This window comes from Rattus norvegicus, chromosome 2 (assembly GCF_036323735.1).
Source record: "Rattus norvegicus strain BN/NHsdMcwi chromosome 2, GRCr8, whole genome shotgun sequence".
In the NCBI taxonomy this organism is placed as follows: domain Eukaryota; kingdom Metazoa; phylum Chordata; class Mammalia; order Rodentia; family Muridae; genus Rattus; species Rattus norvegicus.
The window spans coordinates 150,563,811-150,587,814 of record NC_086020.1 but is presented as its reverse complement, the minus strand read 5'-3'; the positions used below and the strand labels follow the sequence as shown (position 1 = coordinate 150,587,814).

The 24,004-nt window shown below is 38.9% G+C and overlaps 1 protein-coding gene across 5 annotated transcripts; it reads left to right on the top strand.

Annotated features, from left to right (window-relative positions):
- Positions 1–114: 114 nt before the first annotated feature.
- On the top strand, positions 115–22,488 carry Slc33a1 (solute carrier family 33 member 1). Of its 5 annotated transcripts, none has more exon segments than NM_022252.2 (7): positions 399–1,347; positions 10,557–10,747; positions 16,253–16,437; positions 16,834–16,951; positions 20,129–20,344; positions 21,490–21,684; positions 22,373–22,488. In NM_022252.2, coding segments are annotated over 6 exon segments (1,653 nt in total). In that variant the 5' UTR covers positions 399–572; the 3' UTR covers positions 21,658–21,684; positions 22,373–22,488.
- The last annotated feature ends 1,516 nt before the right edge of the window (positions 22,489–24,004 follow it).

Genomic DNA, 24,004 nt, shown 5'->3' with positions numbered 1-24,004 from the left:
CCTGGACGCTCGGTACGCTGGCGTTATTCCTCCCTCGGGGTCAGAATCGAGGGAATTAATAGTTCCTAGCAAACTCTGTTTGCGGTCGCCGCCACCGGAGCTTGTTCTGATTCGCTAGCTTCGTCGGGAGGAACCCATTTTGGCAGGGAACCACTTCCCGAAGCGCGAGGCAGGAAGTTATCCTTTACCTTTGGTGTCTGCTGAGAGTACCCGCTGCAGTATCAGCGGAGATCTAGTGGCAGGTGGGCAGGCGGGCGTTCGAGACTTGCCGCAGTTACGAGCCAGACTCCATCGCAGCGCCACGGCACGCTCCGCCACCCTCGAGCCCCGCGCGGCTGCACGGGGAGCTCTTCCCGGCTCCCTGAAATCGCTCCTGTGGGCAGCGACCCAGGCTTCGCCTGGGCCACCGGCCGGGGATCTGGCTCCCTGCTGCAAAACATCGACTAGTCTCTCCGCGTCCGCCCTCCCGGCGTTGAACCACCGTGACCCTGGTTCAGAGAGGCTGTCTTGGACTTGGAACTAGACATATCCAGCTCAGGCCTCCACACACCGGGCTCTGCGTTGTCACTGATATGTCACCGACCATCTCCCACAAGGACAACAGTCGGCAGCGGCGGTCAGGCATGTTCGGTCACGCTCTGGATATGAAGAGTGGCCCCCTGCCACCGGGCGGCTGGGATGACAATCACCAAGACTCGGTGGGCGGGGAAGGGGACCGGGAAGTTCTTCTTGGGGATGTCGGCCCTGGTGACTTCCCAAAAGCCAAGAGGAGCTATAGAGCCGAACTAAGTAGCATTTTGTTACTACTCTTTCTTTACGTGCTTCAGGGCATTCCCTTAGGCCTGGCGGGGAGCATACCCCTCATTTTGCAGAGCAAAAATGTTAGCTATACAGATCAAGCTTTCTTCAGTTTTGTCTTCTGGCCATTCAGTCTTAAGCTGCTCTGGGCTCCCTTGGTTGATGCCGTCTACTTTAAGAACTTCGGTCGTCGCAAGTCCTGGCTTGTCCCTACTCAGTATATACTAGGAATCTTCATGATTTATTTATCCACTCAAGTGGACCGTTTGCTTGGAAATATTGATGGCAGAACACCGGATGTAGTTGCTCTCACTGTGACTTTCTTTTTGTTTGAATTCCTGGCCGCCACACAGGACATCGCTGTGGACGGTTGGGCATTAACTATGTTATCCCGGGAAAACGTGGGCTATGCTTCGACATGCAATTCTGTGGGCCAAACAGCAGGCTACTTTTTGGGCAATGTTTTGTTTTTGGCTCTTGAATCTGCTGACTTTTGTAACAAATATTTGCGGTTTCAGCCTCAACCCAGGGGAATCGTTACCCTTTCAGGTAGTGTACTTGAACTATTATACTGTTAGGTTTATTTTATGCTTTTGACGAAACATTAGATGGGAACTCTCATTTGCTTGCATGTATTTGTTTACTTTTAATGATGCACAAGATGTTTTACTTCATTCCCTTTTCAAATTAACACAATATTGGATTCCATTATGAGATTTTCCTACGCTGCTCACAATCACTTCCATAACACAGCCTTATTCTCCCCACCTCCCTCTTCCTTTAAATAGTTCACACACACACACACACACACACACACACACACACACACACACATTTTTCCTTCTAGATTCTTTGTAGGAGAGAAACTATGTGACATTTGTCCTTCTGCTTTTGGATTATTTCTGAATTTTCTTTACAGGATTTGTAAAAGGCTCTATATATCCAAGTTGAGACTCAATCCTGCTTCACCCTCCTGCGTGCTGGTATTCAAGCATGTGCCCCTGCAGCTGGCTTTTTAAATTTTACCTAAGGATGTTTTCTCTTTTATTAAAGTGTTCTTCTCTCAAGAATACCTCATGCCAGCCCATGACATTAACACAGTCATATTGAGCAGTACTCTTTAGTGAATCGGGAGAAGCAGCCAATAGAATAACAAAATTCTGAGTTAAAGATCCATGGGCATTTGCCTGACACATAAGTATACATTTTAAAAATGTGAGTCACATGGTTCACATTTTTCTTTTGTGTTTTGGTGAATTGAGACTTCTAGTTTCTTGCTTTCCAATTCTTTTCCCACCTTTATTTAACAAGTAGTCCCCATTTACCCATCTGCTCAATGGGAAGGGTTGTTAATATAAGCATTCTGGAAGTGGCTGAATGACAGGATTCTGAGAGCCTCCTGCAAATAAAGACCACCTGTGCCAATTAGGGACAGTAGACAAGAACATTGCAGAGGCCCAGAACAGCTTGCCATTGACCATCTCTACTGGTAGAGATAACAGTTGACTATTATTGGTTGAACCTTTATATGAGCTGGTGTGATTTTTTTTTCTTATTTCTTTTATTTATTTTGGTATAACTGGAATTTGTTCTCCAGAAGATTCTAAAATAGCTCACTTTAATTTTTTTCTATCTGTAGTGGACTTCTGATTGAGTTTAAAATATTTTGAGTTAAAAGAGATCTTAATTATAATGCTTAAACATACTACATTGCCAGTTTTGAGGTTTCTGTAATTTGGTAATAACATAACTAGTTTCTGTATATTCTGTTTCTGTTTGTGTGTTCCTGGTTCTGGGAAATGAACCTAGTACTTTTACATAAAAGTTTTTACATAAAACTTATACTGTGCTAAGTCCCAATCCCGTTAACCAGTGGGCGTTTTTACTTTTTTCCTCGCTTAGTGCTAGGAATCTGTTATTGACCTTTTTTTTTTCAACAGGAGTCTAGACTGGTCTTAGACTTCCATTCCCTAAAGATCCACATAGTTAATTATGCACAACACGATGTCCAGTTTAACTACCTAGTGGTTTTGAAGAATTTAAAGAATGTGGAGTTGTAAGAAGAAAATATCATTGCCTAGATAGTTAAAGAGGAGATAAAAACACTATCTAGAAAATCTGTGTATTGGAAACCTTAACTTGAAATGAAGAAAACAGCCAAGGGCTTGAGAGATGGCTCTACTGATAAGGGGTCTTGGTGGTCTTGCAGAGGTCTTAAGTTTGGTTCCCAGCACCTACATGGTGTCTTACAACCCTCTGTGACTATAGTTTTAGGGAATTTAGTACCCTCTTCTGGCCTCCACAGACAGTGGGAATGCAGTGCATTTACTTAATTTCAAGCAAAATACTAATACACGTGAAAGTAAGCAAACCTTTTAAAAACATTGTAGTTGTGTAATTAGTTACAGACACTACAGAAGGGCTATACTGAGGAACAGTTTGGACATTTAGAAAGCAGCACTAGACAGCAAATTGAGAACAGGAATGATGGGATGAGAGGAAACCAAACCTTAATTATATTGACTGGCTTTTTGATAGCTTCATAACAGTTCTGAACTTTTTCTTATTCCATTTGTTTTCCAAGAACCTCCAGAGACAGAGACCCTTAAACAGCAAGGGATAAGTAATGGCCAGGAGAGGAGGATGGTTTATCTGTTTCTTCCTTTTCTGTAATGAGAAGACTGCTGCCAAGAGGCTACTTGAAGATAGATGGACTTGGAGTTAGGTGTTTGTAGCTTTTAATCTGATATTTTGCCTCTAGTTGGTAAGTTAGGAAAGCCTCAAGGAAAACCTTAAGATCTAACTATATGCTGATTGGATGAGACTTTCCCCCTCTCCTCCCGCAATGGGACAAATATAACATTGTGATTCCCAAGAATCTGAAAGCATCACCCACTTTTAGAATGCCTGATTCTTAGAAATAATAGGTTAAAGTTTTAATCTTTTAACTGGCCTAGGCTGAGCCACTGTGGGTTTTGGGGACTAAACATGGGTCCTCTGGAAGAACAGCCATATTTCCAGCCCCTATGTGACTTTTAAATTTGTTTTAAAATAAGAATGCATATATAGGAGTCAATCAGAGGAAAAAAAGGTATATTTCTGTGGGGAAAAAAAGGATCTAAATCATATATGTACTAGTAAAGTACTACATATAAGATAATCATTTTTAACAAGGAAGGAAGCAGACCAATTTCTCTTTAGTAATAAATTTGTCTTGTAGTACTCATTAACATTTTGTGTAACAAATGCTTTTTAGAATTTAAGGAAGTCTGATTGGTTCATTACTAAATAGGTAAGTTATTTTTTTGTTTTCTAATATTGACTGAAATGCATCCTTTAGCACTCATGTTAGGCTTAAAGTATTGCACTGGGAGATAGCTCAGCACATGAAAAGTGCTCGCACCTCAAGCCTACAACCTTATTTCAATTCTGGAACCCACAGTGGAGGAGAGAACCAACTCCCAAAAGTTTTCCTCTGGCCTTCACGTGTACTCTGTGACGTGTGTGCCTGTACCTGTGCACAAACACAATAAGAACAGTAATAAACAAGATAGTACCTTTTGTTCAGTTATGTGTAGAGAAGTTAGGTGATCAATGAGAGTGGTAAAGCTTTTTGTACTACTAGGGATTAAAAATGGAATTTATGGTAGTAATTTGAAATTAGGCATCTGCTAAAAATTCACTCAACTATACCAAAAATTCAAGTTTATGGTTTAACATTTTAAGAGTAAAGTTTATCCTAGAAAATTAAAAACATGGGATTTTATTTTTTGTCTTTGTTTTTAACCTTGAAACTGAACTTTTGTGCCTGAGAGATGGGTCAAAAGTTAAGGGTCCAGTACTGCTCTTGCAAAGTAATAAAGTTTCATTCTGAGTCCCTATGTTGGATTGTCCACAAACACTTGTAATTCCAGCTTCTGAAGACCTGGTGTCTGTGGCTGTCCTAGGTCCCTGCACAAACATACATATACCCACTCAACCTTACACATCATTAAAATAACTTTTAAGAAATTGTCAACTTTTAGGGAGGCGCTAGAGAGATAGGTCAATAGCTCCATTGTTTACTACTCTTCCAGAAGACACTAATTAACTGCCTTTAACTCCAGCTCAGGGAATCCAGCAGCTTCATTCGGTCTCTATAGGTACCTGCACACACATTCCATATATTCAAAAGACACACCCACATGCACATGAGAAAATTGAACTTTTTAGGTAAGTAATGTTCAACGTGAATAATATGAACCCTTTGAATTTATTCCCCTTTTTGCTTCTAAAGAGACCAGGTAATGAGCATGGTGAGTCTTTCAATTAGGCAAATATAAAAAGTTAGAATTTATCCTCAAATGCTGGTAGCAAATAAAGCAGTAGAATCAAGGACAATTAAAAACCAGAGACCCACTCCTCAGAAAGAAGGTTGTAAAGGTATGGGGTTTTTTGTCTTGTTGTTGTTTTGTCTTGTTGTTGTTGTTGTTGTTTTTAACACAAAGCAAAGGGGAAAGGGCACTGGCTGCTCTTTACCAAGTAGTATCTGAGAAATGCTTTGTATGAAAGGCCCCTCTATACAGCACACTGTATACTTAAAACATAATTTATTTCAAGTATATTCTGAAATTTACTTTGGATTTAGGGGATGCTGGGGATTGAACCCAGGACCTCCTGTGGTTAAAGTATACCATGCAACTGAGTTCTAGCACTTTACTACTAGCTTGTAAATTTGCCAATGAGCGAATTGTAGGACCTCACTTATTAAAAGAAGTGTCTTATTTTCACTTTTAGTGTGTTCATGGGAACTATTTTAGTCAACAAAATAAAGATGACCATTTTGTTCCTAAAGAATTAAAAACACAAAACCTGACACTCCTCATTTTAAACTTACCCTTTTGGACACAATCATGTATGTCTTACACAGGCATTTATTAAATTTAATTTTTTCTCTTCATTGTTTTCACTGTTCCCACTGGTTGCAATGTAAGTAGTAATTAATTAACTCAACAAAAGAGGTAATTTCAGTATGCCTAAAAAATTTCAATTTCTTTTTGAGCATCTTAAGTTGTTTTGGTTTTGAAAGTTTTATTTCTTACTCCTAGCTCGGTCTTCAAAGTTTGTCTTGCTATGTTTTTAATTTTGATAAGTTCTCTCCTTTCCTTCCCTCCTTCTCTTCCTCCCTCTTGCCCTTTCTTTTTCTCTGTAGTTCTGCTTGACCTGCAGTTCACTGTGTAGACCAGGCTGGCTTCAAACTCACAAGATTGCTTCCCAAATACATGGATTAAAGGTGTGCACCACATGTGGCCAATACTTTTATATATTTTAAGTTTCATGTGTTTTTAAATTAGTGTGTGTGTGTGTGTGTGTGTGTGTGTGTGTGTGAGAGAGAGAGAGAGAGAGAGAGAGAGAGAGAGAGAGAGAGAGAGAGAGAGGTGTGTCTGTGTGTCCAGCCCCAGGCCTGGCTTTTTAAAACTTAAAGTACTCATAAACTCATAGGAAGTTGCAAAGAAATGTTCAGAGAGGAGTCTGGTGAACGCTTTCACTTGTCAGCATCATACATATGAATAGTATAATATTAAAATACTGCCTTAATATATAAGTGAACCAAGATGGCAAGATGACTCAGTGCCTAAGGATGATTGAAGACCTGAGTTTCAGTCTCTGACCCACATGATGGAGGAAGAAAGCTGACTTCCACAAGTTCGGACTACCACATACATACATACATACATACATACATACATACATACATACATACATGTACCTGCACATAGATAACCAGAAATGTGGATATAAGCTATAGACTTTATTCAGATATCACTAGTTAACCATGGATAGGCATATATGTGATTTATGTGTGTGTGTGTGTGTATGTTTCCATGCAGTTTTACTCCTTGTATATATAGCCCTTTGTAACTGGCATGATAACCATAGCTGACTGTTTAGTTCGCCTTAGGATTCCTTTGTATTGTCACGCATGCCTTCTTATCCTTAATCTGATCTTCCTTCCTTCCTTCCTTCCTTTAATGGAAGGAAAAAGTGAGTGAGACAGCCTCACTTTGTAGCATGCCTTCCTGAGCATCCTTGAACCATTACATAACCCCAGCTAAACTTGAACTTGTAATGGTCCTTCTGCCTCAGTCTTCCAAATGCTGGGACAAGTGTTAGCTACGAACTGGGCTTGCTTTTGATTTTATGACTGTTACATGAGAATCGCTTCCTAGATGAGATTGTGCAGTATATTTCCTTTGGAAAATGGCCCTCTTCAGTCAGAAGGAGCCATCATTGCATTCTAGTGGCTGCAGGCATTAGCATGATCTGTTCCTTGTCAGCATTTATTTAGTAATTTGTTCGGGCACTTGTGCCACCGTATGCATGTGGATCAGAGGACAACTTTCAGGAATTGGTTCTCTACTTCCACAGAAGGATCATGGGATGAAACTCAGGGTTCCATGTTTGTGTGGCAAGTACTCTCATCTGCTGGACCACCTCACTGTTCTCTGTTCTTTTATAGTAATATGAAATATTTCATTTATTAAGCAAGTATTTCATCACACATCCATTGGAGGATTCTCTGTACTTTCCAATTTGGGGCTTTTCCTGACTGAAAAGGAGTCTTGATTCCTGAGATAAATGCTAAAACTCTGCAAGTCCACTTTCAGTTTTGAAAGGTACTGCTACAGTATTTTCTAGCACAGATAGGCATGTTTTGATTGGGGCAAAGTGTTAGTCTGTGGGCCAGGCTAGCCCTACATTCTCAGTCCTCCTCCACTAACCTCTCTAGTGCTGGGATTACAGGTGTACACCACCATGTGCAACTGCTTATGTGTCTTATGTTTGTACTAACCCCCAGGGTATAACTCATTCTCTATGCTTGGTGTTCTTGCTGTTTTTCATTTTAGTTACTTTTCATAGTTTTACAGAGTAATATGTATTATAAAGAAATATTGGAACCTGATGTGTTTTAGTTTTTGAGACAAGTTTTGTGCAGCTATAGGTAGTCTGGAAGTTGCTATGTAGACCAAGCTGGCCTCAAATTAAGAAAGACCCACCTGCCTCTGCCTCTGCCTCTGCCTCTGCCTCTGCCTCTGCCTCTGCCTCAGCCTCCCACATGTTGAGATTAAAGGTGTGTGCTACCATGCCCGATCCCAATACTTCCTACTAAGTGATTTCCCTATAAGATTGATATTGGAGAATGTCTGTAGCATGAAGTACCAGCCACTCTTAACTATGAGCTCTATAATGGCACTATATATGAAAATGCATAATTTAATATTGATATTTATTTGTGTATATGCACCTCTATCTATGTGTGCCTGTGGAGAGATCAGAAGACGACTCTTTAGAGTCCGTTCTCTTACCTTTATATGGGTGCCAGAGGTTGAACTCAGGTAGTCAGGCTCATGAAGAAAGTACCTTTCCCAAGGCTCTCAACCTTGAGTTTGAAACTCACTTGAAATGAGTTGGACTGCTTTTCTCTTGCGATTATAAGGAACATTATGGTGCTAGCCTTTGCAAAAGTGTGTGTGTGTGTGTGTGTGTGTGTGTGTGTGTGTGTGTGTGTGTGTGTGTTTATGTGTTTATGTGTGTGTGTGTTTGTATGTTTCTGAGACAGCGTTTTTCTGCATGATACTTGCTATACTAGAACTTGCTCTGTAGTTCAGGCTGACCTGAATGAAACTCAGAGATCCAGCCTGCCTCTAACTCCCTAGTGCTGGGATTAAAGGTGTGTGCACCACCATTTGACTAGCCTTTATACTTTTATTCATCAGTAGTGAATTGCTACATGTTGTTAATTTCTGCCTTCCTGGGTACATTAGGCACATTTTTATAGGCACTTCAGAATCTGTAGTCAAAACTCATGCTTGTGAAAGTTTGACGTGAGCTTTGCCATCTTGGTCTTGCATCAGTATACAGACAGTCATGTTATGGAGCTAATGGCATATATACGTAGTGATTGGCAGACTGTGCTACGGAAGTGATGTTATTAAACAATAGGCAAATGGTCAGTGTGTTTAATGATTATGCTTGTAGCAGTGACTAAGCCTTTCTTTCTGAGCTGTTGACTTTTCTCTCGCTGTAGATGTGAGGTGCAGACTCTTCAAATTCTGGCTCTGTGAGTGTCCCATTGTGACTATTTCCTATTGACCATGCTGTTCTTTTTCCCGTAAAGAACAAAGAAATCAGAATAGTTTTACCTGTGCATATTGCAGAATCTTGTTTAATTCATTAACATCTTTCTGTTGGCAATGGAATAAAGGAATTTAAATTCTAGATGGAGATTTCTTTCCATTAAAATCTTTAAGATGTACTAAGCAAATAGTTTTTCCTTGCTTTTTTTTTTTTTTAGAGAAAGGAAGCTCCTAAAATATAACTGGAGCATCTTTACCTTTCATTCAACTCTTACTAAAAGACTTTTAATTGGACTTTCTGCTGGCAGCCCTTATAAACCACCAACAAAGGCTTTCTTAATGAAAATACTGGTAAAGTGAAGCTCTCTAAAAAAAATCATCATTTGTCTCATTAAGATTCATTTTTATTATTTCTAATGGTGTATGTGGGGTGGGTGAGTATATGTATGTGAGTACAAGTGTCTTTGGAGGCCAGAGTTATAGGCCACCAGGTTGTGAGTACTGGGAACACTTTGAGACAAATGCGTTTAGGTCTGAATGAAGGAGAATGGGCAACTCTAAAGTCAGTTTCTCAGTGAGCTCAAACAGCATGTAGAAGTTTATTATATAGTGTATATTACAGAGAGGACATGTGTAAAAATGCTGTAAACATTTATATTGTATGGCATGTGCTCTGTCACTGTCCCTTCTAGCTGTGATGAAGATTCTTCTAGGTCATTATTCTCTCCCACCATGCATCTATTAAAGCTCCTTCAGTGAAACGATACAGACAGTGTACCCTGTATTCATTTGTCATTTACAGATACTCCTAGGAGGTTAATGTTAAATGTTAAACATGCTAAGATGTTTAGAAATAGAAAATGAAATAGCTGGCAATAAAGCTCAGTGGGTACTTCCATTGCAAGCCTGGCCATCTGTGGGCCATCACAGAACCCACAGTAGAGGCAGACTTCCCAAAGTTGTTCTTTGACCTCTACATAAACTTGCGTCTGCACTCTCACACACACACTTAAGGGACTGGGGCAAATCTGATACAAATAAGTATGTGATTGATATGGGAAGGGGTATTTAGCTTTATATTAAAGCAGGGCTATATATACCCAAGGTTAGCATTAAACTCTTTTTTTGAGTCAGATTCTTACTTTGTGTTTTAGACTGGCCTTGAATTAGTTTTGTAGCTCAGGCTAGCCTTGAAACACTCTTGTCTCAGTTTCCTGAGTGCTGGGGTTTCAGGTGCGCACTGCCATGCTTGGTTCAACCATGCATTCTTTATCATCTGAATTAGCATAATCTAGCACAAGAAATGCTTGGGTATGCAAGTATAATTAATGAAAATCATTTCCTTCCCCTACCTACTTCTTTCTCTATATAAAGTGACAAGATAGGCATACACAATGCAATTACATCTGGAGCCTCCAAACCCCACTGGGACATGTTTCAGGCAATTTTGAGTCTCTATGCTTAACAGAGCCAGGACTGTTTCCTTCATCTGTTGTGCCTCACTCAAACCTAAAGTGTATTGCATAAAACTTAAAAAAAAAAAATTAAAGAATCTTAGGTTAAGAGCAGTTGTGTTTTATTTAGTATCAATGAAGTTAATTTTCAGAAATTAATTATAAACTAAAACACTCTTAATTTCAGATTTTCTATTTTTCTGGGGAACTGTATTTTTAATAACAACAACATTAGTAGCCCTTCTGAAAAAAGAGACCAGAGAAGCGTCAGTAGTAAAAGAAGAGACACAAGGGATCACAGACACATACAAGCTGCTCTTCTCAATTATAAAAATGCCAGCAGTTCTGGCGTTTTGCCTTCTGATTCTAACTTCAAAGGTAAGAGATTTTTAAACAACTTTATCATGAAATACTTTTAATGTCTTTCCATAAGTCCTTTTCTACACCATAGAATTTAGCAATGCAAAGCAATTATTTCCTGCCTACTAAATATATTTTAAAAGTGATGATATCAAATATCACTTCTAAGTCTTATGTCTGAGAATTTCGAAGAGTTGTCCAGTGTGAAGATACTGTTAGGAATAGTAATGGTTGAAATGAAATGATCGCCGTGAATATTTCTACTGCTGTAAGGAGCATGTCCTTATCACAGGTATAAGAACGTGCCTTACAAAGGTGAAGAAGTGTATGAGTATTTACACTATTGAACAACCTATCGAATTTTTTTTTTAAATACTGAGAGGAAATCAGTCATAAGACAAATGAGATTACTGGTGACTTATATTCTTCATTAAGATGCCTTTGTTTAGTTGGGTGGTGGTAGCACATACCTTTAATCCCTTGGGAGGCAGAAGCAAGCTTGGCAGATCTCTGTGAGTTTGAGGCCAGCATGTCTACAGAGCAATTTCCAGGACAGCCAAGGCTACAGAGAGTAACACACTGTCTTGGAAAAACAAACAAAAAAAATCACAAAACAAGAAAGGTAAGCAAGTATATTTTGTCATAATAGGCTGTCGCCTATTCCCAACATCTAAACTTTTACAGTGTTTTCTTTTGAATCTATCTATGTGAACACTCTACAGCTTGTCTTATGAAAGACCTCATTGTTTTACTTGTAATAAGAACTTCTCTTTAATAATGGAAAAGTAAAGTTAGAAGGCGGGTTCATGGAAGATAATATTCAGTCACGTCATTTAGAAATGAGCAATTTTTTTTTAGCATGTTTCTTTGTTTTGTATTATTTTTTAGATACAGTCTCACTATCTAAACTAGACAAGCCCTTTTTTGTCTAGAACTCAACATATAGACTAGGCTGGCCCTGAACTCAGAGATCTTGCTGCCTCTTTGCCTTCGAAGTGGTACTTTATTCTTTTTGAGGTCCTTCCTTTTCTCTCATATTTTTGCATGTCATGTATCTGTATATGCATGTTTCATATGTTTATACATAGTTTAAAAATAGAATTGAATTATACTGTATATAATTTTAAAGTTATTTTGTCTTACTCCCAATTTCTGCATCATTCAATATTTTTAAGTATGTTGCATTAAGTACTATTACACTAATAGTAATAGTATGTGTGTTTGCTTTTTTTTTTTTTTTTTTTTTTTTTAAACAACATCTAAGTTTGTAGTCCTTGCTGTCCTGGAACTCTCTGTGAAGACCAGACTGGCCTCAAACTCACAGAAATCCACCTGCCTCGTCCCCCAAATGCTGGGACTGGAGATCTACGCCTCTAAAACAAGCTGCTGTAGGTTTTAAGGAGACATTACTTAGCTCAGGGGCTGTCTTTGAACTTAGCGTGTAGCTACTGATGACACTGAATATTGTTTAAAAGACTTATTTTTATTTTATGTATGTGTATGTTTTGCCTACATGCATGCCTGTGTACCACATGTATGCCACACTTTTGGAGGCAAGAAGAGGATGTTGGATCCTCTAGAACTGAATTTACAAATGGTTGTGAGTTGCCATGTGGGTGCTGGGAACTGAATCCTAGAGGAGAAGCCAGGCTTTTAGCAGTCAGCTTTCTTACAAGCTGAATTCTGAACTCTTGAACTCCCTACCTCCATCTCCCAAGTGTTAGTTAGTTAGGACTATGATTTCTTCCCTGTTTAATTTAGGATGTTATTTATAGTGACCGTTTGTTCATCTCATTACTCTAAATTCCATTTTATGAATATACCTGTATTTATTTTTCAGAGTTATTTAGATTATTGTGGTTTATTATGAATAGGAGTAATTTTTGTGAATATGTATGCTTATTACTAGTATACTGATAAGTAATTCAGGAATAAGAATTACATAGTATATACTTCTAGCCAGGTTTCTTTCTTTTTTTTTTTTTTTTAACTCTGTTGGAACAACGAGGTAGAGCATAGAGACCTGTCTCTCTACTTTGACCTGTAACAGTCTTAGGAGTTCCTTTTTTTTTAAAAAAAAAATATTTCATTGATTATGAGGAATTTCACAAAATTCACCATGATCACAGTCATTTTCCAGTCCTCCCAGATCTGCCCCACTATCCTTATGACCTCCCCTCCACAAAGAAGAAGAAGAGGACAAGGAGGGGATGGGAGGGGGAGGAGGAAGAGAAGGAAGAAAGAGGTGAAGACTGTGTGGGAGTGTGGGGGTGCATGTGTATACACACACATATACATATAAATATATTTTCCTTTTTACAAATTTAAAGACAAAATGCAACTTTGAATATTCAAACAGCCAGTAAGAACATGAAAGATGTTCCACTTCCTTAACAATCTGGCAAATGCAAATTATAAATATAACAAGGTGCCACTGCAGATTTAACAGAAATACAGTTAAGTTTATGTGTTTTCAAAGATGTGAAACAATCAACTCACAGTGTTGGGAGTGAGGAAGTTGGAACCAAGGACAGGAGGGAAAAGTAACATGACATGGAAAGGGAAAGAATCCTCTTACCCTGAATTCGGTTGACATTGTTGACAGTCCAGCACATCTGGGAAGAGTGGTACAAGCCTTTAATCCCAGCCCATGCAGATATTTGTGAGTTTGAGGCTAGTTGGTCTACACAGGGAGTTCTACGTCAGCCAGGTGAGCGTCATGCCAGGAAAACAAAACAACAACAACAAAAGAAAGAAAACACCCTGCACAGAAACTGACCCAGAAGCCTCACTGAAGACTGGCTTTCACAGTATCAAACAGGGCTGTGGACGCTGCCAAGGGAGAGGGGTTATCACTGACTTACCTCTTTGTAAAGCCTGTGAAGCATATGAACCACCACAGAAACTAGACTGGCAAGGTATCTACAATGTGCAATAGTGACACTTTTCTTTAGTTGGTAACAGACAGCTATCTAACTGGACTTGAGGCTCACTCAACAGTAGGAAATTGATGGATTGAACTGAAGACTTAGATAGCTATCTGTGAATGGAGAGATCATATAGATCTGAGACCTGAAAGGAAAACTTATGTGTATGTGTGTATGTCTGTTCATATGGAGAACACAGGGACCAGAAAGAGGACATCAGATCCCTTGGAGCTGATGCTACAGGCAGTTCTGAACTGCATAATATGGATGCTGGGAATGAACTCGAGTCCTCTGGAAGAACAGTAAGCACTTTTAATGGTTGAGCCATCCAGCCCCTAAATATGTGTGTGTGTGTGTGTGTGTGTGCGTGTGTGTGCGCGCGCTCATTCCAGGGTAAGTGTTGCATATCACAAGCTTTCCTATATAACTTAAGTGTGTATTTCCTGAGAACAAAACATCATTTAAGAAAAATGGTAGCTCACAGTTGGTAGTGGAACACATTTGTAATTGAGGTCAGAAGGAGTTCAAGATCATCCTCAGCTTCATAGTTGAGTTCCTTGGCAGCATAAAACCCTGTCTCAGAAAACAAACAAAACAAATTCAATATAGTTCAGTGAATAATTAAAACCTTTTAAATTAAGGTAGTTGCCTAACTGTCATAGTTAGGTCTTCCACTGCTGTGACGAGATGCCATGACTACAACTCTTATAAAAGAAAGCACTTAATTGGGGCTGACTCAACGTCCAGAGGTTTAATGCTTTGTCATGGCAAAAAGCATGGTGCTTGCAGGGAGACATAGTGCTAAAGAAGGAGCTAAGAGTTCTACATCTTGTTCTGCAGGAAGCAGAAGAGATACACTGGTCCTGCCTTGAGCATTTGGAACCTCAAAGCCTACCCCAAGTGATAAAATCCTCCAAAAAGGCCACCTACTCCTACAAGGCCACCCCCTGCAACAGTGGCAATCCTTAAGAGCCTGTGGGGACATTTTCAGTCACCACACTACCATAGCTTATGTCTTAGTTTTACCCATTGTTCAAAAAATGGTCTTTCTCATTCCATGCTTCCTGGCTGTGATCCAATTCCAGATCCTCTTCAGCATGTGTAGGTTAAAGTTTGACTACAACTTTGAGATTGAGTTACAGACCTGTTTAGAAGGAGACATAGGGGCTCACTTGTCTAACCTCAGCATCCAGGAGGTTGAGGCAAAAGGATTGCTATGACTTCCATGTCTATGAGACCATACTGGGTTACACAGTTCCAGGCCAGCCTGTGCTTCAAGAAAGACTCTGTTTGAAAACAAAAGAAGCCAAATAAACCAACCCCACCAAACAAAAACTAAAGACCAGATTTCTATAGAATGACCTCCTGTTTACATTTCAATTTAGATTATGTTATATTCAGTTTATACATAACTTGGTAGGAATATCACTGAATAGCTTACTGTCTTCAGGGAATTATATAGGATCCACACAATTGTGTTATCCCCTGTTGTTTTTTATATTTTGGTTACTTTATTAATACTTTGGAACTTACTGTTTTTCCTTCTGAAACTAAGGAGATCCTTGAGACTGTCTTATCTCAGACTTTGCCTGCTGCTTTTATCATTCTTATTCTTTTCTGATGTTTTAAAGAATTACTGTAATTAATTATCCTTTTTGTTCTTCTACCTTTTTTTTTTTTTTAAGCTAGGGTTTCTCTGTGTGGCCCTGGCTGCCCTGGAACTAGCTCTGTACAGACCAGGCTGCCCACTAACTTAAAGAGATTCATCTGCCTCTGCCTCCTGACTGCTAGGCCAAAAAGGTATTCATCGCCTTTCTAGCATACTTTGGTTACTTTAAAATTGGTTTTGAAGTGTTAGATATGCTAAGAAATTTTTATTCTAATTTATAAAAATAGAATATGTGACAAAATATGTGACTGTGATTCTTCATTTGAATCAAATTTGTTTATAGTTAATCAGAGACTGATAAATGTATGATACACAAAGCAATAAGTAAAATTTTTAACTTGTAATGGATTGAGCTGGTATTTGTTGGTTGACTTTGTTTGTTTCTTTGTTTGAAGACAGCGTCTCTCTACATAGTCCTGGCTATGCTAGAATTCATTGTGTAGACCAGGCTAGCCTTGAATTTACAGAGAAGTGCCTGCCTCGGCCTCCTAAATGCTAAAATTAAAGGCATGCCATTTCAACCAAGTGTTTTTCTCTTTTGTTTTGTTTACTTTTTTCAGACAGGGTCTCACAGTATAGCCCATATATATATATATAGCTACTCGCTATATAGACCAGGATGGCCTGGAACTCACAGCTGCTGCCACCTCCTAAACACTGCAGTTAAAGGCCTGGATTTAACTTCTTCAAAGTGAAAATGTAGTTATAATTAAAATCATCTGCAATTGTACCAATATTGCATTTCCTATTGCTTTCAATATATAATGTTAATAAACCATAATGCAAAATATACCTTCTATAACTTGACAGCTATGCACTTGTGACTGACAGGGGTTTACAGGAAGTTGAAGGTTTACAGGACTTGCAGGTGTTCTGACAAGGCGACTCACGTGTCAGAAGCTCAGCCACTTCCGCTTTCCTTTGCAGATTGGCTTTTCAGCAGCAGATGCGGTGACAGGCCTGAAACTGGTAGAAGAGGGAGTGCCTAAGGAGCACCTGGCCTTACTGGCTGTCCCAATGGTCCCCCTGCAGATAATCCTGCCCCTCCTCATCAGCAAGTACACGGCAGGTCCCCAGCCTCTGAATATATTTTACAAAGCCATGCCCTACAGGTAACAACAGAGCCTGCTAAGTAATACATTGTGTGTAGTTTGGTGCATGTCAGGGTAGAGCGTGTAGCTGAAATCGGGGAGGCATGAACATCTTCAGTGTCAGTGTCATTTGGGTGTATTTTTTCTCTTTATAATCTTCTAGCACATCCTTTTGTTGGTGGGGGAGGGACAGTATTTTTGTTTTGTTATCGTCACTTAGAAGCATTGTCTCAGTATGTAGTTTTGGTTGTTCTGGAACTTACTGTGTAGACCAGGCTAGCGTCAGAGATTCTTTTGCCTCTGCCTCCTGAGTCTGAGATTGAAGACATGTGACACCATGTCTAGGTCTAGCCATTTTTAATACAGGTTATTCTTTAACCTAAAGTGGATGTCAACTCATTGTTTCTCTTTTTGCAGATTGTTGCTTGGATTAGAGTACGCCCTCCTTGTTTGGTGGACTCCTAAAGTAGAGCATCAAGGAGGATTCCCTATATATTACTACATCATAGTGCTGCTGAGCTATGCCTTACATCAGGTAAGCCGAGGGAAAGTGCTGAGTGAGATGAAGGCGTGTCTGTGCATGCATGATAGACATGCACGTGATTATGTAAGTATGTGGGCCCTTGGGCACAAAGGTAAAGGCCGAAGCAGGATGTTGGCTGTCCTACTCTATCACTCTTCTTACTGCCTTGAAACAGGGTTTCTTAGTAAACTGGAAGTTTGCCATTTTCACTAGACTGGCAGGCCAGTGAGCTCTGGTGACCCTCCAAAAGCTGGAGTTACAGGCCCTCACTCACTCATGGGTGAGGATGTGAACTCAAGTCCCCATGGTGGTAGAGCAGGCTTTCTTAAATACCGAGCTAGCTTCTAGTCCTGGAAGAAAAGTTTTCACAAGTACTTTAATCAAGTGGAAGGTTTTCAGATGAGTTTGACAATAAAGTAATGGTGATGGTGAACTTGTCAAATAATGTCTTTCAACTTTGTGAGTTTTAGTTATGAAAAGGGAGTTTATCCACTGTTTCTTTAAACCACTCATTTATTAAGAGTTTATTATACTTACAAATCTATTCCAACTAAGTTTACTCCTACTAACTAAGCATACCTTGGTCTGTTGTTCGATGTAGAGGGAGGAGGGGTTTCTGTTTATTTTTGTTCATTTTGAACTCACTGTGTAGCTCAAACTCACGCTGATTTTCCTGCCTCATGGCAGCCTTCCATGCTGGGACGATACATGGAAGCAGCTGCACGTGTCTCGGGTTTAGACTTTCTCTCTTTAGTTTAATTGTCCTTTTTTAAGATAGAGAGAGAGATAGTGGATTTAAGGTTGTAATCTTCGGCGTAGATGCTATATTAAAAACCTTACTCTGAGGTTTTTTGGCAGTGTGTGATAAACTAGCTTCCCTTCCTGTGTTATATGTGCTTGCAGTCCGCAAAGAAAGGGATTTCTACTGTGCTTTAACCTCACTTAAGTTGCTGTTCCAGAAAAGGGTTTTTATTCTAAATATAAATGGCTCAAGTAAATGGCAGAGGCCAAGCTGTAAGTTTTGGTATTCAACTGTAAAATTGCTATTATATATTAAAGAGTCACAATTTTTTTAATAGAACCTAGTTTAAATCTTTTGAAAGTAAGCTATATATTAACTTCTGGGTTTTGGCTGAAACATTAACAGTTTCAACAGTTTTTTCCCCACACAATTGAATAATTTAGAATCCAAGTATGGTAATATTACACATGAAAACCTAACAATTTAGAGGTATAGGCAGTAAGATCTGGAGTTCAAGGGCAGTCTTAGCTGAATAGTGAATTGGAGGCTATCCTGGGCTGGCTACGCAAGACTCTGTCTCAAAAAATAAAACAAACAAAACCACTCAATCAGTAAAAGATAATTTTTTGGTGGTTCATATATAGCCAGCCATATGTTTGTAAAATTATTAAGGCCAGTGCGTCAAATACATTTTTTTTTTGCAAAGTTAATGCTAGGCACAAAATAGAAATTAAAAAGGAGTGCTTGGAACCAGAGCTTCCAGGGACTAAGCCACTACCTAAAGACTATACATGGACTGACCCTGGACTCTGACCTCATAGGTAGCAATGAATATCCTAGTAAGAACACCAGTGGAAGGGGAAGCCCTGGGTCCTGCTAAGACTGAACCCCCAGTGAACTAGACTGTTGGGGGGAGGGCGGCAATGGGGGGAGGGTTGGGAGGGGAACACCCATAAGGAAGGGGAGGGGGGAAGGGGATGTTTGCCCGGAAACCAAAGAATTATTATTAAGTATTAAATAAATTAAAAAAAAAAAAAAGGAGTGCTTGGTTCAGTCACTGCCTCACTGTCTACCCACGGAAAGAAATGTGTGGACCATATTATTATAGTCCAGAGGCTTATCTCTTTAGCTTTTGCTTTTCTTAGAGAACTTCTCAATATATAGTCAGAGAAGCTTAGGCAGTCACACAGACCTTAAGGAGAAAAGGTTCAAGGCCTCATAGACATGAGGATATGAGGAGTGGACATACAGCAGCAGTGTTGTCACTTCTGACGTCATGCATGAAAACAGCTGTCCTGAGTGCTGAGTGTACCTGAGTAGGTCAGGCCAAAATCGTTGCCAGTTGGGGAAATTGTGTGTTAAAGTTATCAGAACGCTTACCTTGAAAGGCACTTGTTCAGTTTTGTGGACTTTAATGTCTTCAGTCTAATGTGACTTTGTTCCAGCACCGAGCTGCTCTCTCCTGCCTCAGGTTTCAATTTGGAATTCCTTTTTTAAAAACACCTCATAGAACACTGCTAAAACAGATATTATCATGGAAATAATTTCTATCTTTCTAATGAAGGGTTAATTACTTTTTGCACCTTCGTTGGTTATTTTTGAGACAGTATCTCAGACCAGCCTTAAACATGAAATCCTCCTGCCTCTTTCTCCTAGGTACTAGGATTAAAGATGTCTGTCTCCATTCTGTCTCTCAGTTTTTATCTCCTAAGGTTTTTTTATTTTCTCTCTAGTTTGTATTATAAATTTTGAAATGATATTCTTCAATGTCATTTATCACTGTTTTTAGAAATATAACTATATATCCATGTTTTATTGTGTTTGCATCTATAATGAAGACATATAAATGTATATATAAACATATTTAGGTACAGAACACATAAGTATTTTCTTTTTACTATGTGCACCCTTCAGTGCCCCTGACCTCTTACTTTCTCTTCAGTTTTCTCTGACTGTATATGGTACAATGAACCTTTTACCTTTGTCCTAGAGGTACAGTGTGTGCACTTCTAGTATGTTTTATCTTAGTTCTTTATTCCTAGTTTCTCCAGCATATAGTATATTCAAGAGAATAGCAGTATTTTTAAAAATTCATCCTTATTATCATCCTTCATCATTGTCATGTTCTCAAAGTATTGCTTATAGTGTATATTCAAATGTTTGTTGAATTGAGTTCAGTAAAACTTATAAAAATTTAATTTTTAATTTTTACGATTTTGATGTTCCTAATTTAAGCACAGTTTTATAAGTCTGATCATAGAAGTCAGAAAACAAGACTTTCAAGTTTATGCCTTCAAGTTTGGTTCCCCCAACCCCGCCACCCCATCCCTGCAACCACACTCCCATGCCTAGCCCTGAGTACTCTTCCCACCAAAAAAAAAAAAAAAAAAAAAAAGTAAAGAAAAGGAAATCTCCTTCCAACTTTCTAATGTTCTTTCTTCTCACAGGTCACTCTGTACAGCATGTATGTGTCAATAATGGCTTTCAATGCCAAGGTCAGTGATCCTCTTATTGGAGGAACATACATGACCCTTTTAAATACTGTGTCCAATCTGGGAGGAAACTGGCCTTCTACAGTGGCGCTTTGGCTAGTGGATCCCCTCACAGTGAAGGAGTGTGTAGGAGCTTCAAACCAGAACTGTCGGACACCTGAGGCTATCGAAGTGAGTTTTACTTTTAGATTACCGTGAATAAGTTTTAAGATATGATTACTGTGTCTAAAAATCATATATACCCATAGTTTTTAGTATAGAAATGTATGCATTTTAGCTCTATCATAATTAAGAGTAACTACCAATTATTATCAATAAGACTAGGTTCTCAGCAAAGGAAGACATACTCCCATACTGAGAGTCCCTGAACTGTGTATAAATGTAAAAATAATAGCTAACTTTTACAGTGCTAAAAAAAGGACTCCACTGGCTCCTTAAACACAGCACCTGTAGCTAAAGCTGAATGGGGAAGGATTCATTGGCAAATTACTTCAAAGTAAAATTACTCTTGGGCCAGATATGCTGAGGCAGAGGCAGGTTGGTCTCCATGAGCTCCAGGTCACCCTGGTCTACATAAGGAGTGCCAGACTAGCCTGTCTACACAGTGAGACCCTTTCTCAGGAAAACCAAACAATTTTGCCTACTTCTATAGTAAATCCTTTGGAAATTGCTTCACAACTTAAAATATGAAAAGTCCATTTTGAACATAACTATTACTTGCAGTAAGTGTTCAAAATTGTTTTTAATCCTGTTTGTAGCATTGAAAAAATTAAGTTTCATGAACACACTCAGGTAATCGTATATGATTATAATCCCAGCACTTGGGAGCCTGAGGCAGGAGAATTGTGAATTTGAGGTCAGTGTGTTTTCCAGATACGCCTGAGCCACATAGCAAGACCTTGTCTTAAACCAAAGAAAGTGAAACAAACTTCAGTATATCTTACCATTTGAAATAAGTGAAATATTGAAATATTTTCTCAAAATGTACTAGATTAATCTCCTTAATTACAAACTAGAAACATTAATTATTGAATGTTTCCATATTAAAGTCACAGAATATAGGCCGTGAATATAACTCAGTTGATGTAATGCTCACCTAGCATTCACAGAACTCTGGGATTCACACCTACAAACAAGCTTTGTGATGTACGCCTATAATCCCATCGCTTGAGAGGTGGAAGGAAGAGTCTCGGAAGTTCAGGGTTATCCTTAGGTACAAGTCTGAAACTAGCGTCGGCCATCTGAGACCCTGTCTCTATAAGGCAAGCAATAAGAAAAAAAGTTATAGACTATTTGTTATACTTTTATTTTTATAGCTTTGCAAAAAGCTTGGCGGCTCGTGCGTTACAGCTCTGGATGGTTATTATGTGGAATCCATTGTCTGTGTTCTCATTGGATTTGGTTGGTGGTTCTTTCTTGGTCCAAAATTTAAAAAGTTACAGGATGAAGGACCGTCCTCATGGAAGTGCAAAAGGACCAACTGATGCCAACATTACTGGACATTCTAGAAGGTAACTGTAGCTTAGTTTTACTGAGAAAGCTATGATAATCAGTGTGTAGGCTGTAAAATATCGTTTTAAGACATTTTTAATTTAAAATGCCAAATAGTTGAAAACCACAGATTTCTTTGTATGTTTGATTATATTTTTCCTTGCCTTGTCAATGTATTAAAATTTACTTAAGGCTAGGAAACAACCCTTTTGGTTGTATTACTTGATTTCTGTTAATTTACTGACCAAAGCATATTTTAAGCTGCAGTGGAATAGCCATGGTGGTCACCATGCTGTCAAGTATTGCGTTAGTGCCTGCCATTGAGTTGTAGTTAATGTTTTGGTACAGTGTATCAAGTGTGGCCAAGCTTACTATCCAGGTACTAACAAGCTCGTTTAACATTATTGGAAGTTAATTCTCACTTCGAATTGTAAATTTGTAAAAATGTATGTGGAATTAGATGCAAAGAAAATGTAGACTACTAAAACTTTGAGTTTTTCTGACTATAACCGTATTGTACAAATGAATCTGTTAAAAAATAACTATTTTAAATGTACTTTTTTGCTTTTGTAAGCATGAAAGATTTATAAAGATTATCCAAACTATTTTTTTATAAAATGAGAGCTATGGTTTTTAATTTATTGATTTCCCTGTCTCTCCCTCCCTTTTGGGGAAGCTATTTTGATTTCTTGTTAACTCTTGCCCTAGGTTTACATATGATTTTGTCACAGGTGCATCAAGGCACACAGACAACTAATGAGGGGATCAAGTTTGTGGTGTGTATGTGATTATACCTGAGTTGTACAAATAAAGATTTAATGTCATTTCACTGTTGTTTTTTTTTCTTTAATTATCGTGAGAAGAAAATGTAAACTTACACTTAAATAAAATTTAAATGAGTAACACTATAAATCTCGAAGCTGTTGTTTTATAGAGGTTTTTTTTTTTTTGTGCCTTTGACAAGTCTCTGTGGGAGATTATTTCTCAATCTTTTTTCTTAATATTAAACATTTATTTCTTATAACTACTTTATGCCAAATCAGGAATGCTATTTCTGTTTCTTAAGGCACACGCTTTCCTTTGTAAAGAATAAGGTTTAGTTGCTAGGCCTGGAGAATAAGAAACAAGTACAAGAGCAGTTTCTAGCATGCTACATGCTACATGCTATAAAGGCTTTGAGACAGGGATTCTCTCTGCAGCTCTGATTTGCCTGGAACACTCTCCGTAAACCAGATGGTTTCAGACTCACACTCACCTGTGTGCTGAGATTAACACTGTATACCACTAATCCAGACACTTTTTACACAATGTCTCTATGAAATTCATTAATATATACGGTGACTCTGTGGGCTTTATGCCATCCTGTCTCAAAAGAAAAGAAGGGGAGTGAGCTGGGCATGGTATATGTTTTAGTCCCAGCACTCTGGAGGGAGAGGGAGACTTTCAGGACAGTGGAACTTGTGCTGAAAGAGAAGACTTGGAAGCTAGATCATCTCAGGAAATGTGAGAAACTGTGCAGAACGTGTTAGTTCTCTGTGGAGGTGAAATGTTGCTTCTGCCATCACTGTGGCACATTTCCTAGCAGAAGTCCATGGGTGGAGAGGGTTGTTTTGTTTTACTGTTTCAGAAAATACTAGTCCATCACAACTGGGCTACATGGCAGGATGCCTCAGCCCTGCTGTAGGAACCTACAGTGCCTTGTTCACCTGGAAGCAGGCAGGAAGCAGAAAATGCATGAATGGTCAGGACCAGGAGTGGCAAAACTCTTAAACCTTAGTGACTCACTTCAACCAGTCAAGCTTTACCTCTTAAAGCTTCCATGCAAAATAGCACCACAAACAGGGGCCAACTCAAACAAACAAACAAACAAACAAAAAAAGCCCGAAAGGGATAGTTCAGTTTCAAACTACAAGAGAATTCAAAGCAAAGTACCATACCAAGACTGGGTAGCTTGAGAGAAATTTGCTTTCTTTCATCCCAGAGGCTGAAAATCCAAGATTAAGGTGTTGGCAGTTAAGTAATGTGTCTTCACATAACCCCCTTCTGCTGTATGCAGTGATCCTGGTTTTTCTTCCTCTTGGATTGGTTCTGGGTAGTCAAGGCTTATCCTTATTCTCCCTAACCCTTAAACTTAGCATCTTAAAAGCCCTATCTCTAAATGCATTGATATTGTGGGCTAGGACTTAAGTTTATGGAATTTGAGAGAACACACAACTCGGTCCCAAAGAGGTTTTGTTGTATATAAAGGAAGATTTTAAAGGAAGATGGTGCCATAGAGACATAGTGATTTTGCAAATCTGGAGAAATTTTGTCTGCTTTCTAGAAACAAATATTCCAAAG

Excerpts from the sequence above, each read along its gene's own strand:
- Slc33a1 (XM_008761058.2), top strand. The coding sequence starts at position 573 with ATGTCACCGACCATCTCCCACAAGGACAACAGTCGGCAGCGGCGGTCA. Across the intron at positions 1,348-10,556 it reads GGGAATCGTTACCCTTTCAG|ATTTTCTATTTTTCTGGGGA; the intron begins GTAGTGTACTTG and ends TCTTAATTTCAG. Across the intron at positions 16,438-16,833 it reads TACAAAGCCATGCCCTACAG|ATTGTTGCTTGGATTAGAGT; the intron begins GTAACAACAGAG and ends CTCTTTTTGCAG.